Source organism: Ciconia boyciana, chromosome 1 (assembly GCF_034638445.1).
Source record: "Ciconia boyciana chromosome 1, ASM3463844v1, whole genome shotgun sequence".
NCBI classification, from domain to species: Eukaryota; Metazoa; Chordata; class Aves; order Ciconiiformes; family Ciconiidae; genus Ciconia; species Ciconia boyciana.
In genome coordinates this window covers 124,870,534-124,883,461 of record NC_132934.1, presented here as the reverse complement: position 1 = coordinate 124,883,461, position 12,928 = coordinate 124,870,534, and the positions used below count along the sequence as shown (strand labels likewise).

Sequence of the window (12,928 nt, the reverse complement as noted above, 5' to 3'; positions counted from 1 at the left end):
TCTTTTCTCCCCCCTCCCCCTCCCCATAAAGGTGTAGCAGAGAAGACACAACTTCTGAAACTAAATGTTCCGGCAACCTTCATGCTTGTGGCTCTGGATGAAGGTCCAGGTCCTCCAATTAAGTACCAGTATGCTGAACTGGGGAAGCTATACACTGTTGTGTCACAGCTGATCCGTTGTTGCAATGTGTCATCGCGGATGCAGTCTTCTATCAATGGTATAGTGAATTTTAAGTTCTCCTTAGATTAATTGAATATATCAGTAAATGTCTTTTGTGCATATTTAGCTATTATGTGTGAACTGGATTAGCTGGAAAAATGTTTGCCTTTTATGTTTAGCAACTCCTTTTGTTTAAAGACAGAAATCTCTTTGTTGCAAGCAAAACTGATTTGCTATACCAACATAGTAAAAAGCACAAGACAGAAATCTGTTCTGTATTTTATGCTTCTTGGCTTATTCCTTAAAGATACAGGAAAACAACTGAGTAGTAAAGTAGTAGTTAGTTGATTACAAAATAGTAATGATTTTAGAGTAGTTTAAGCTCATTGTAAAGAGTTGCATAAAGATCCTTTGATTCTGAGTAGGCAATAAAATAATAGATTATTTTCATGTTACCTGTACAAAAGTAATCTGTACGGGAAAAACACTACAGCAGGCTCTGAAATAGCTAATATTGCTTCTCAGTAAAGAGACATTGCGTTGTTGTGGATAGCTCTTGAAAATGATTTGGTGCTTGTTTGTAGTCAAGAAGACAAACAGAAGCCAGCACTTTAATTTATAGAAGATAAAGAATCAGCTAGAAATTGATCGACCACAGTATAAATCATTAATATCTCCAGTAGTTGAATAGAGTGCAGTTATTTTTGAGAAATGATGACAGAATATTGGGCTACGTGGACTTTATAGCCTGTATATGTACACATTCTATTAAGCATATTTTAGAAAACGTAATTAGGAATCTGTAGAGAAGCTATTTAATGGCAAACTCATTACAGCTTGATGTGTCAGGCTATAAAGTCAATAGACTAGAATATGCTATAGTAAGATTAATGAACTGAAAATTTTACTGTGCTATGATAAGCTTCAGAACCATTTGGCAATTTTGATTTCGTTTTGTTTTCAGTGCTTGCAGGCTTTGAGGCTTACACTGGAAAGATGCTCTACCTATGAAGAATAATTGTATATTCACTGTATTCATAATGTTGTACTAAAAAAAAAATTATTTTGTATGAACATTACTCTGACTACTAATTATGATTACTATTTGTAAAGTTATTTTCTGCTTCAGCATATTAAGCTAGTAAAGTTCTCCCTTGGACTTCTGGGCATCTTCAGACAGTAACTAAAAACACTGCTAAATTTAGAAACATCAGGAGCAAATCAACAGTCTTCCCTTACACAAAATGAAGCTTAATAAATAAGATACATGAACTTTTATTCTTTCAAGAGTGTATTACTTCCCTCTACACTCTAGAGATTCAGACGGGACTGCTCTGACAGATATTTCTCTGAACACTTTCTCATTGCCTAGGGAAGTAAATAGACCTTGTGACCTAAAATATGATAGATTTGGGCTGTGTTACACAAGCATTGAAGCAGATAATTTCAGGACATAAGAGGATTTCACTGAGGAAACTCTCAGTAATTTCTGTTCTTGCATATGAACATGTCTCCAGCTGTTCTGCTTTGATTGTCACTGCATAATCTTATCTGAGAGGGAGAAGTAGCTCCCTCAGGCAGCAAGTGTCAAGCTTCACAATCAGAAAACTTGGTTATTTCATACCATAGTATTTTTCAAAGAAAATCGGCTGTTAGGGAGGGGTTGGGTTTTTTCTCCATCTGTTGTTTTTTGATGAGTTACACCAATTTATATTTTGTTGTGTCTACATTGAAAGTACTTCAGTACCTTTTCATCTGAAATAACTGTTTCTTCTAGGTAATCCCCCGCTTGCCAACCCTTACGGTGATCCTAATTTGTCTCAACCTATAATGGCACTTCAGCAGAACGTAGCAGACATTTTGTTTGTGAGAACTAGTTATGTGAAGAAAATTATTGAAGATTGCAGCAACTCTGAAGAGACCATCAAGTTGCTTCGTTTCTGCTGTTGGGAGAATCCTCAGTTCTCTTCCACTGTCCTCAGTGAACTTCTTTGGCAGGTAAAAATAAAAAGATAGCAGAAAGATGGTAATATAAATGTGTATGATGCAAGATTTTATATTTATATATCGGAATGTTGTATTAAATACTGAATAGGTGTTTGATAAATAAACTTTCCTTAAGGTGGCATCCTCTGTCAGTATTTACACTCTTAGGTCTATACATTATGTTGGAGTACTATGAGAAGTCCTTTTATGAGTTTAGGAAAGCAATCGACCTTTTATGAGTTAGGAACGCTATGTTAAGGATGGAAAGTAAGTACACTGAGGTGGTCTTTATGTATTGCAAGAGCATTTCCTTCACCTTTTCTGTCATTATCCATAAAAGAGGTTCTTAATGTTGGATAGAAAGTTAGAATCATTTCCTAAGATCTCCCTTGTATTCAATTCAAGTATGTTTTGTAAGGTTCTTTTCACAAGTCTGCAGAACGTACTTGGCTTCAGACTCAGGAAAGAATCTTTGGGACTGTCTTGTTTTTCCTTTGTAATCTCTGTAAGGTTAGTCATACCTTTCCACTCCAAATGAAATTTTTTACTTCTGTTAGCTCATCTTTATATTCACCTATTTTTTTTCCATGTAAACATCACATTTTTCTATGTTCTTTTGTTTGGCACTTGAAAGAATCATAATAAAAATAACTTTACTGATATTTTGCTAGCCATGTATTTTACATTTTAGGATAACCTTTGAAGATAAGCTTTGAACGTACTGTCTAAAAGTAGGAATATCAGTGAAAAATACTGTTGTAATTTTGCTTTTCTAAAGGTATTGTTTAAGGTAGTTTCTTCAGCATTTCTTGCTTGGGGCTTCAGATCAGTTGTGTTAGAAACTCCTGAGGAAACATTTTGTCCTTTACAAAACCTACTATATTAACAAACAAACAAAACAAACAAAAAAACCCCCAACAAAACCACAACCTCCAAAAAACCCTGACACAATCAACATTATTAAAAAAAAAAAAAAGGCATTGTATCTTGAAATAGCCTTTAAATTACAGTAAACTTCACTTCAAATGAATTGTGTTCTTGTATTGCACCATGTAATCTGCATGCTTCAAGGAATGCTTTCTTATGTTCTCTGCATTTTTACTTTTTAAGGTTGCATATTCATATACATATGAGCTTCGACCTTATTTGGATCTGCTTCTGCAAATCCTATTAATTGAGGACTCTTGGCAAACTCACAGGTTAGTATTTACCTGTCTTTTTATAATTCAAGATTATTATGTTTTGTACAGCTTGTTTTCACAGTGGTTCTGTTGCTAATCCTTTCAAGAGTTTTGTTTTAAATATATATTAAATCAACATACAGGAATAAAGCATTTTTTTTCTACTTTTATCTCAATTTTTGAGACAAATCTACAATTTTTCACCTTGACCTTCCTTACTATTGAGAAATTTGCTACTTAGCCCTATAAACCCAAGATTTTTCACATACAAGAGAACGTGCCTTTTAGGCTAAACTCGTTGGTATTTACTGCAAGATGCTTAGATTGATCCTTAGAAACATCTCATTCAAGAGGGTCCAATGATAGCCTGGTCTTACTAAGAAGCACGTCAGTTGTAGTAGTGATACCAAGACATGGATAAAGTGTGAACTTGTGAGAAAAGCGTATTTCATACATAAATATTCTCTATGTCATCACATTTCAATAGAATTTTAACTTCAATATATTAAATATTTATCCAGTTGCAAACCTAATTTTCATATGTATACAGAATAAGGCTTTTGAAAGCTGAGATTTAAAAAATGTAATTATTGCAAATACTGACTGTTTGAGAGAATAGTCAGTTCCTCAGAAGTTTTATATAGTAGTAGGTGAGGTAACACAAAATAAAGATAATCAACATGCCTACCTGTCAATATTTCAAAATGCCCCTGTTTCATAATAAGTGAATATAGGTAGTATCGGATTTACTAAATTGTTTGCAACCATGTCTCTTGACATTTAAAATACTTGGAGTAAGAGCACACTTCCCGTGTGCAATAAAGGTATTGGAGTGAACTCATGTACTTAACCTGTAGAAGTAGACTGCTCTCTTAGGATTTTTTCAGTTGCCTGGCCTTACTTTAGAAGGTACTCTAAGAGAAGATGGTGATCTGGCTTACCACACTCCAAAACATGAAGACTGAGTTGGAGGGATTTCTTCATTTTCTTTATAGGAATTACAGCTTAAGTAAGGGACAAGAATACCCTTTATATATAGGCTTTTCAGTTTTGCATATGTAGGTATAAGTAATGCATATATAATGCAGTTTGTTTATATTTCCTTCCTGATAAACAAATACTTCCATGAGATGTCTTTAAGTCCACAGAATGCTGGAGGACGGGCATACTTTAGTAGATGTGAAGTAAAATAATACATTTTAGGGTGGAAACGCAGGTGAGAGGTCATGGAAGTGGTTGTTTGGGATAGCGCTATTTTTTAAATAATGGGGTGTGAAGGAGGTTGAATGTTGTAGTATGGCTTTCGCTATACTTAGAGATGTACATCACTTCATATTCAAGATTGCAGTCTCAGGAATAGCAGTGTTCGTTGGAATTGTGTTAGGCTTCAGCAGAGGGGTATTAAGTGGCCAGCTGCAGTCATCCTCTGATTTCTTGCTGCCACTTCTGGAAGCAGCTTGAAGTACTGGTCTCTGTCCTGTTCTTGGTTTTGCTGTGATAATTCAAGAGTTTTAATGATCTTTATCCTCTCTTTCAAAAAAAGCCCCAAAGAGCATAACTGTCCATAGTAAATGGTAAGATCTTCTAACTCTTAGAAAACAAACTTCATCTGATCTTAGGCAGTGTGCATCCTTTGGTGCTCCTTGTATTCTTGTACTGTGAGATGGCTGCTGCTGTTCTTTGGCATCAGACCCACTCTCATAAATTTCTCTTGATTTGACAAGTTCAAGTGCCAAGTTTGGCATAATAGTGTTACAAGTACCATTAAGTTAAATCAGCTGAAGTAAAGCTCATCATCACTTTACAGATGAAGTGTAGGTTGCTGGCTGCCTGAAGTCTGCTTGCTGACTGTTGCCAGGGCTATGAGGAAAGAGGGCGGTTGCTTTTCCTACAGTGAATGTAGCTCTACAAGATGTCAGTGTAGGTTCCGTGCCCTCCTCTGACTTTTTTTCAAAGCTGGAAGTATGTTAGTTCTCGGTTCTTGCACAGTTTCAGGGTGGCAATTAATTCCTCTACTCCTTGTTTGAGAGCAGAAGGCACAGAAAGTGGGCTTAGTTCCAGGGAATGCCCAAGTCCCTTATCCTCATGCCCAAATATGTACCATTCATTCCTCTTCAGAGGAGCTGCACGTAAAAGAGTGTATCTTTGAGAAGCATAACTATAATGTAAGTAACCATTCTGTTGAGGATTTAACTGTTCCAATTCTGTTAGGACCTATTGGGTTAACAGATCTGTTTTGTAAATACAGTTGATTTTAAAAATAAGTAATAAAAATTAACCAGTTAAAGTTGGCTGCTGTGATTAGAATTAATCATACTTACATGTTTTATATATCTCATTCAGAGAGTTTAAATATTATCAAATGTGCTAAAATTACAAGTTACATTGTGATGTGTCAAGTTAGTTTTCTGATTTAAAAAAAAAACTCTTTACTAAAACCAGAAGTCAGAATACGAGCTATCCCTTTTGTAATTACATTGTAAGTGAAGCCTTAATTCAAATACTAAAACTCTAACACTTCAAGTTTTGGGCTTTTTTTTTTTTTTTTTTTTTTTTTTTTAGGATTCACAATGCACTTAAGGGAATCCCGGATGACAGGGATGGACTATTTGACACCATTCAGCGCTCTAAGAATCATTATCAGAAAAGAGCTTACCAGTGTATAAAGTGCATGGTAGCTCTCTTCAGCAACTGTCCTGTAGCCTACCAGATCCTTCAGGTGATACCTTTCATTCTGTTTCTTGCTGCTCTTTTCCCAGTTCTGTGAAAAGAAAGGAAAAAACCAAACAAACAACACAAAAAGCCCCACCACAACAAAAAAACAACAACAAAACAAAAAACAACAGCAAACACCAACAACAACAACCCCCCCCCCACAACCACCATTATTCATTTTTTATCGCCTTGATGAAATTACAACTTCCAAGTACAACTCATTTGAACCTTCCTATATCAGAAGGTCAATATATGGGATTGAGAGCAATTTGGTTGAACTTGCACTCATGATTCCGTGATGCAGCTGCAAATCTGCGGACTTCACTTCAAACTTGAAGTTTTCTTTGTGCAAAAAAGGGTATTTCAGGGAGTCTTTTAAACAGCATATGTGTTGGTGGTCTGTTCTCTGATAGCTGATGTATAGGAACGGAAAAATATTTCTATTTTGAAGAATAGAGAAAATAATTCTGAATTGTTAATTTTCCATCTGCAGAGCAATGGAGATTTGAAGAGAAAATGGACCTGGGCAGTAGAATGGCTTGGAGACGAGCTTGAGCGTAGACCATACACTGGCAATCCCCAATACACCTATAATAATTGGTCTCCACCAATACAAAGCAATGAAACATCAAATGGCTACTTTCTAGAGAGATCGCACAGTGCTAGAATGACTCTCGCAAAAGCTTGTGAACTCTGCCCAGAGGAGGTAAAGAATTAATTTGACTTCTGGTAAAAAGTCTCAGTAAGGTGCTTCTATAAATAATTAACCTTAGCAACAGTATCCGGTCATTCTAGAGGTAACACATTTTATAATATTTTATAAATACGGATTTCTGGTTTTTGTTGGCTTCAGTTACATACTCCTGTGCATTTTTCCACTTTTATTACTGTTTCTATAGACATCTGTCACTTAAAGAATTAGCAGTATAGAATTGAAATTGACCATTTAAAGTAGATTATGAATGGGTCTGTTTTTCCAATAATACGTTGATAGTGGGAATTTTTATGTAGCTATGGGTGACACGCTGGGGTGGAATTTCTCTCCAAGCATGTCTGAAGCAATCACTTGCATGTAGGATTGGTTCTGGATAGAATAATGGTAGTATGTTTTACCTTAGTAAATGAAATTTTTTTTCAAACTTTAGGAACCAGATGATCCTGATGCCCCAGATGAACATGAGTCTTCTCCACCTGAAGATGCCCCACTGTATCCCCATTCACCTGGTTCCCAGTATCAACAGGTAAAAGCTCAGAGTTGAACCATTTATTCAGAGATCCAGGTTGGCTTTTTTTAGCATTTATGGTAACTTAAATTATAGGTATTTAGCCAGAAGCATGTTATTGTCAAATATCACACTTGGACAGATAAAGATACACCTCCATTTTGCCAGGAACAGTTTCACCATCAGAGTTTTGGGTGAGAATTTTAATGTTATCAGATCAGGGATTGATCATCCATAGAAAGAGCAGGGGGAGAGATGTCATCATGGTCTAGTGCATACTGAATTTGATTCTGGCCTATTTGTTGACATTGATAATATTTTGTGAGTTGCTTTCTTGTTCTTAAATACAAAAGTAAGCCTCAAGGCCTGAATTTCAGTTTGGGTAATTGGAAGGCTTTCAGAAAATGCAGATGGCTTTGTTATGTATAATTGGTGCTATGAACACTGATCTCTAAATCTTAAGTACATATAAAATCTAAATCTGTTTTTATGTTAAATGGCTGCTTTGTTAATATCTTTCAGTGGAAAGCCAGATCTGAAAGAAATCATAACCAGCTTTTTTATTGAATTGACTAAATTAGTAGATCCCCCACTTAGTTGCCATTTTTTGTTCCAATTAATTTTATATATTCCAAATCTGCTAATTTAATTTCCTTTCCTGCCCAAACCCATTTTCCCTCCATCTTGCTTTCCTTACTTGATGTTCTCAGCAGAGCAGTTGGTAAGTCATGCAGATTTTTCCACTCCTTTCTGAGCTCCTGAGTTCAGACACATGCCGTAACCTCACCATTACCCATGTGATGCGTTCACTTTCTTGCAAGAGATGGCATTTCTCACTAACACACACAATCCTCATATTCCTAGTTTCTCCACAGTTGGTTAAACGCTGCAAAACAGTAGGTAGATGAGGTGTTTTCATTTGCCAGATGTGTGTACGACTTTTAAATGGAGTCAGAGCATCTGGAGAAAACAACTGGTCTAGATTTCATTCAGTTCTGTAACATTAAAGTTTTCCCCTCTTAAAAGTTAAAGTATGCTGCATAAATACAGATACGCTTTTTCCATTGTCTTTGGAAAAAAATTCAAGCTGGTTGAATCTGTTGATAAAATATGTGCACAGTTTAATGTCCACAGCACATCGGCAGCCTCTTTTCGTCTCCCTTTTTTTCTTTCTTGCTGCTTTTGCTTTGCATGTAAATGTTTGTTATTTGAAAGCTGAGATTACTGTTTTAACTAATCCTTTTATCTTTACAAGTTGAAAGTTTGTGTACCTTCTGTGTAAAGTGAAAAGGTAAGTGAAAGATGTGATTCAGAGGAAGGAAGAAACTGTGATGTGTGTTCATATAGATATTGCTACATGAGAAGTTCAATGTGTTTGAGGATACTTTCCAATAGTCTGAATTGGACTGTAAAGGAGTAAAGCAAGTAATGGGTTAGGAAACGGTCCACAAGTTTAATGTCCTTTTGAAATGTTTATGCTTTATTACAGAATAACCACGTGCATGGACAGCCATATACAGGCCCGGCAGCACATCATATGAACAACCCTCAGCGAACTGGCCAACGAGCACAAGAAAATTATGAAGGCAGTGAAGAAGTTTCCCCGCCTCAGACAAAAGATTAGTGAAATGCACATAATCAATTAACTTGCTCCATCAAGACTGTGCACCCAGGCCTTACAGTCCAACCTTTCTCTGTGTCTGGCTAATATTTAAAACTAGAAAAACTATTCCTAATCAACATGGAGTGGAGAGTCTATTCACTGTCTTATCTGCAGAAAATTGCTGTCAATATATAACCCGCCTGCAGTGGAAAGTGTATAGTGTTTTGTAATAAATGGCCTGATGCTAATGTGTAAATGGCAAAGGTGTATATAGTATATTAATGTTTGACTGTTAATTCTTGAGCAAGAAACATTTTTTTTGTCTTGATGAGACTCACAGATCTACAAAAAACAAAAAAATAATTTCTTGATATATCTGCTGCGCTCTGCAACCAGTGTTGCCTGCCTCATGGCAGTCGGATCAACTCCTTTACGAAAAAGCCTATCCATGTCAACCACAAAAATAGTTTCATGTTAATTCTTTGCCACTGGAGTCGATTTTACTATGAGCAACGTAATGGCTGGTAACCTTTTAATTATTTGGTTGATGTGGAAAATTGGTGATGTAACATTGTTTCTAGATCTTTTTTCATTGCCTTTTTCATTCTGGTATTAGGTTAATCACTTTGAAGCTATAGTTATGCTGTAACATTTAGCATGGCTTCACACCAAGTTAGTGTAGCCAATGAGGGGGGAAAAAAAAAACCCGTGACAGCAGTTGTCCCAATGTGACAACTGTATTGCTCAGAACTTTCTCTTCTTATACCTAGACTGTAAAATGGGGAGGGAAAATGTGACAAACAAGTGGTTTTCAGTTTCACATATGTTCCTCACATCTGATGTTTGACAGTTCTGTCTCTGGGTGGGATAAAGAACACTTAGTTTTCAGTAATAGGAATTTAAAAGATTTAAAACAAATATGCAAAAATTTGCTATGCCAGGATGCCTGGAGCATAATAGACTGTATTTGGTGTGCTTGTTTTGTTTCTTTGGTAGAGCTTATTAGATAAACTTCTAACACTTTCCTTCTACTGCATCCCAGTGAAGTGGAAGTCAACAAAATCACACAGTACTTGTGAGTGCCACTGCACCAAGTTAACTTGCTGGTTTTCTGCTCGTTCACAGTTCTACTTGAAAGCGAGAATTGTCTTAGCTCTTTATCCATTATACAGGAAATCTTAACATTAGAAGCAGGGTTTAATTATAAAAGAAACTACTGGTTAGTCAAATACAATTCTGAGGTATCTCTATTCCAGAATAAACATTTGTTTAAAGACTTAAAGAAACGCATCAGTAAATACTGTATTTAAATGAAAATTGGTAACTTGAATGTGTGTAATTTTTTGGAACCTGTCTAAAAACCAAATACCCCTGCAAAACAGATACAGCCCACCCTATACTATTTAAATATTTTGCTGTTTTATTTTATAGAAATTATTTTGCTGAATTCACAAATAGAATTTGATTTAAGAAGAATGTTTTGTCCTGTGGTGTGTGTTGTTTTGGGGGGTTTTTTTGTTCTTTTTTTTTTTTTTAATTGGACTGCACAGAAGGTGAATTCTGTGCAGTGGCACTATGCTGAATTCTGGAACAACAGTCACATTGAGATTCTGTGCACAAAAAAAATTGGCCCTTAAGAATAAAATAATCAGGACAACTACACTGTAAAAGTTTCTTAATGTGATTTATCTTGTACTTTTTGTATGTTTTTATATATACATATATATATTTAATGAGCACAAGCTTGATGGTGTTTTTTACAAATGAGTTGATAGAAACAAAGCTGCTTATCAAATTAAAGGTCTGTAGTTTTGAAATGAGCAAAGGAAAATTCGGTCGCAAGCGCATTCTTATGCATTTAGTATAAGGAAGGGACACAGAAGATTTTTGAATATCCTGTGTAGCGATGATCACTTTTATGCTTCCATGTTTTCCCTAGTGCTCAAGTTAATTCAGATTTTTTCATAGTTTTTTAGTAATACCATTTTACCTGGACTTAGTAAATTTGGATAAAGTGTTTCCATTTATGTTTGGGAATACTTGTTGGAGGTTTTAACTCAAAAATTCTACCCTGAGTACTCAAGTTGAAATAGTTCATATTTATTTGGACCAGCAATTGTTAAACAAGCTATCTCAGAGGTGGTGATTATGTATTTTTTACTATATAGGTAAAATATAGTTCAGCCTTGCCAAATGTGTTTGCTTTTAATAGTGCAATGATTGTAGAGACACGTGAAACCTGTGACACTTTAAGGCTGTGACTCTTCAGTCATACACACCTCTGTCCCTGAATTGAGAGTGACTGCAGTGGCACTTGTTTTTCAGGCGGCAAATTGAGAATATTGTGCACCTTTGTGACTTTGAAGAAGGATAGCCTGTATTGTTTGTTGCAGCTGCTGCTTTTAAACAGATAGCTACAGTAAAAGGTGCAATGTTTTCTTCACTCTGGGCAAAACACTTCTGAATTGTACTTAAATATTGTACAAGCAAAAAGTTTCATATGCATGTTACTGTCACAGCATTTTGGCAGTGGTCATTTGCGGGCGATACACAGTACCTCATTGTTGATGGCACACTTTAAAATAGTAGTCCTCAAAGTGCCTAAAGATTTAATTCCCCCATCACTAATTTCAGTCCTGTTTTCTGTTTAGAACAGTTACTAGGGAATCTCTGGTCTTCCATAAAATGAGCCAATAAATAGTAAAGCAATTACTCATGTTCCTGACAATGTAACATCAGACACACAGAAACTGAAAATTCATAGGTGATGTTATATCGTGGTTAACGTGTAGTTTGACCTAGGGGGAAATCTGTAACCTTAACTACGCAGAATTTCGCCCTCTTGTACGTTTGGATTGTGGTTGTTTAGTGACTAAAATAAGCTTTTAACACTTGCTACTGCTGGTGGTAAAGTATCAGTACAGCCATATAAAAAAGGAATTTGGTTACTATTTGTGTATCAGTAAATCAGTTTCGGTCACAGAGTTGGTCACCTACACCTGTATTATCCCATTGACAACAGTGAGATGGCACAGAGTTCAGTCAAAGCTTATTTGCCATGCAGAACCTTTTCTGCTTGTGCATCACCACAAAATCAGGACTCTGTTTGACTTGGCATTTTTCAGATTATTTTGCCTGCTGACTACCAGCTCTGAAAATTCAAGTTCTCTATTTTTAAAGCTAGTGTATCTTGCTGAAATTGAGCCAGAAAGAAATTAAATCCCACAATGACATTTCATATTTTTTTTTCCAGAGTGAAACGTCATATGACATGAGAAAATTGTGTTACAGTAATTGCTATTATGCCTTCTCAGCCACTTTGTTGTGCCTAGCTTGTGTGTTTTAGCATATGTATCATGAAAAAGCACTTACGATTCCAAAACTTTATATTTCCTAAGTTCCAGGAGGGAACAAGATTAGCCATTCTGCCAAAGCTAAAATGGGCAAAAATTGGCTGCTGTAGCAATTTACTTCGTTTTTGGTTTCAATAAATTTTGTCTACCTCCGAGTCTTTTGCCAGAAATGAATAGGCTGATAAACTATGTCAAGGCAAAGCAGCTCAACGATTTTGTTGGCGTGCATTTCAGTTACTAGGCATTGCAGTGAGGCTTTCAATGCAATGAATTTAACTTCGAATGAAAGTTAAAGACTAACTATATAAATTAGAGGACAAAGTGGCATGTTAGGAAATTTGAAGAGTAACCAATTAAGTGTTTAAATATCTTAGTTAAACCTTGTTAGTCCACACTTGCAAATCCCCATTGAAAGCAAATTCACCCCTGTGGTGAAAGACACACACCTTAATTTTTGGGAGGGTGAGATGCTGATGCTGACCTCACATTTCTTAAGACAGGTGTGGGAGTTGCCTGTTTGTGGCCCTGCTCCAGCACAGTGTAATCAGGACAACAGTAATTTTGGCTCCCCATCTTCTTACCTCCTGTGCTCTCCATCATGTTCATGATACCACTTTTCTCACAGCCATGAGGTCTTGGGAATAAAGTCTAAACTTGCCTTCTATCTAGTGCAAGATGAGGCTTTCTGGGAGAGAAGTAGGAACCGTC

The 12,928-nt window shown here is 36.1% G+C and overlaps 1 protein-coding gene across 2 annotated transcripts in view; it reads left to right on the top strand.

Annotated features, from left to right (window-relative positions):
• Nucleotides 1-10,184, top strand: part of USP9X (ubiquitin specific peptidase 9 X-linked) — a 107,628-nt gene extending 97,444 nt beyond the window's left edge. For both annotated transcript variants that reach the window (XM_072848101.1, XM_072848090.1), the window contains exons 39-45: nt 32-217; nt 1,937-2,157; nt 3,256-3,344; nt 5,889-6,045; nt 6,535-6,747; nt 7,187-7,282; nt 8,754-10,184. In XM_072848101.1, coding sequence (XP_072704202.1) covers nt 32-217; nt 1,937-2,157; nt 3,256-3,344; nt 5,889-6,045; nt 6,535-6,747; nt 7,187-7,282; nt 8,754-8,888 — 1,097 coding nt within the window. In that variant the 3' untranslated portion in view covers nt 8,889-10,184. The remainder of the gene's footprint in view (nt 1-31; nt 218-1,936; nt 2,158-3,255; nt 3,345-5,888; nt 6,046-6,534; nt 6,748-7,186; nt 7,283-8,753) is intronic.
• Nucleotides 10,185-12,928: the final 2,744 nt, after the last annotated feature.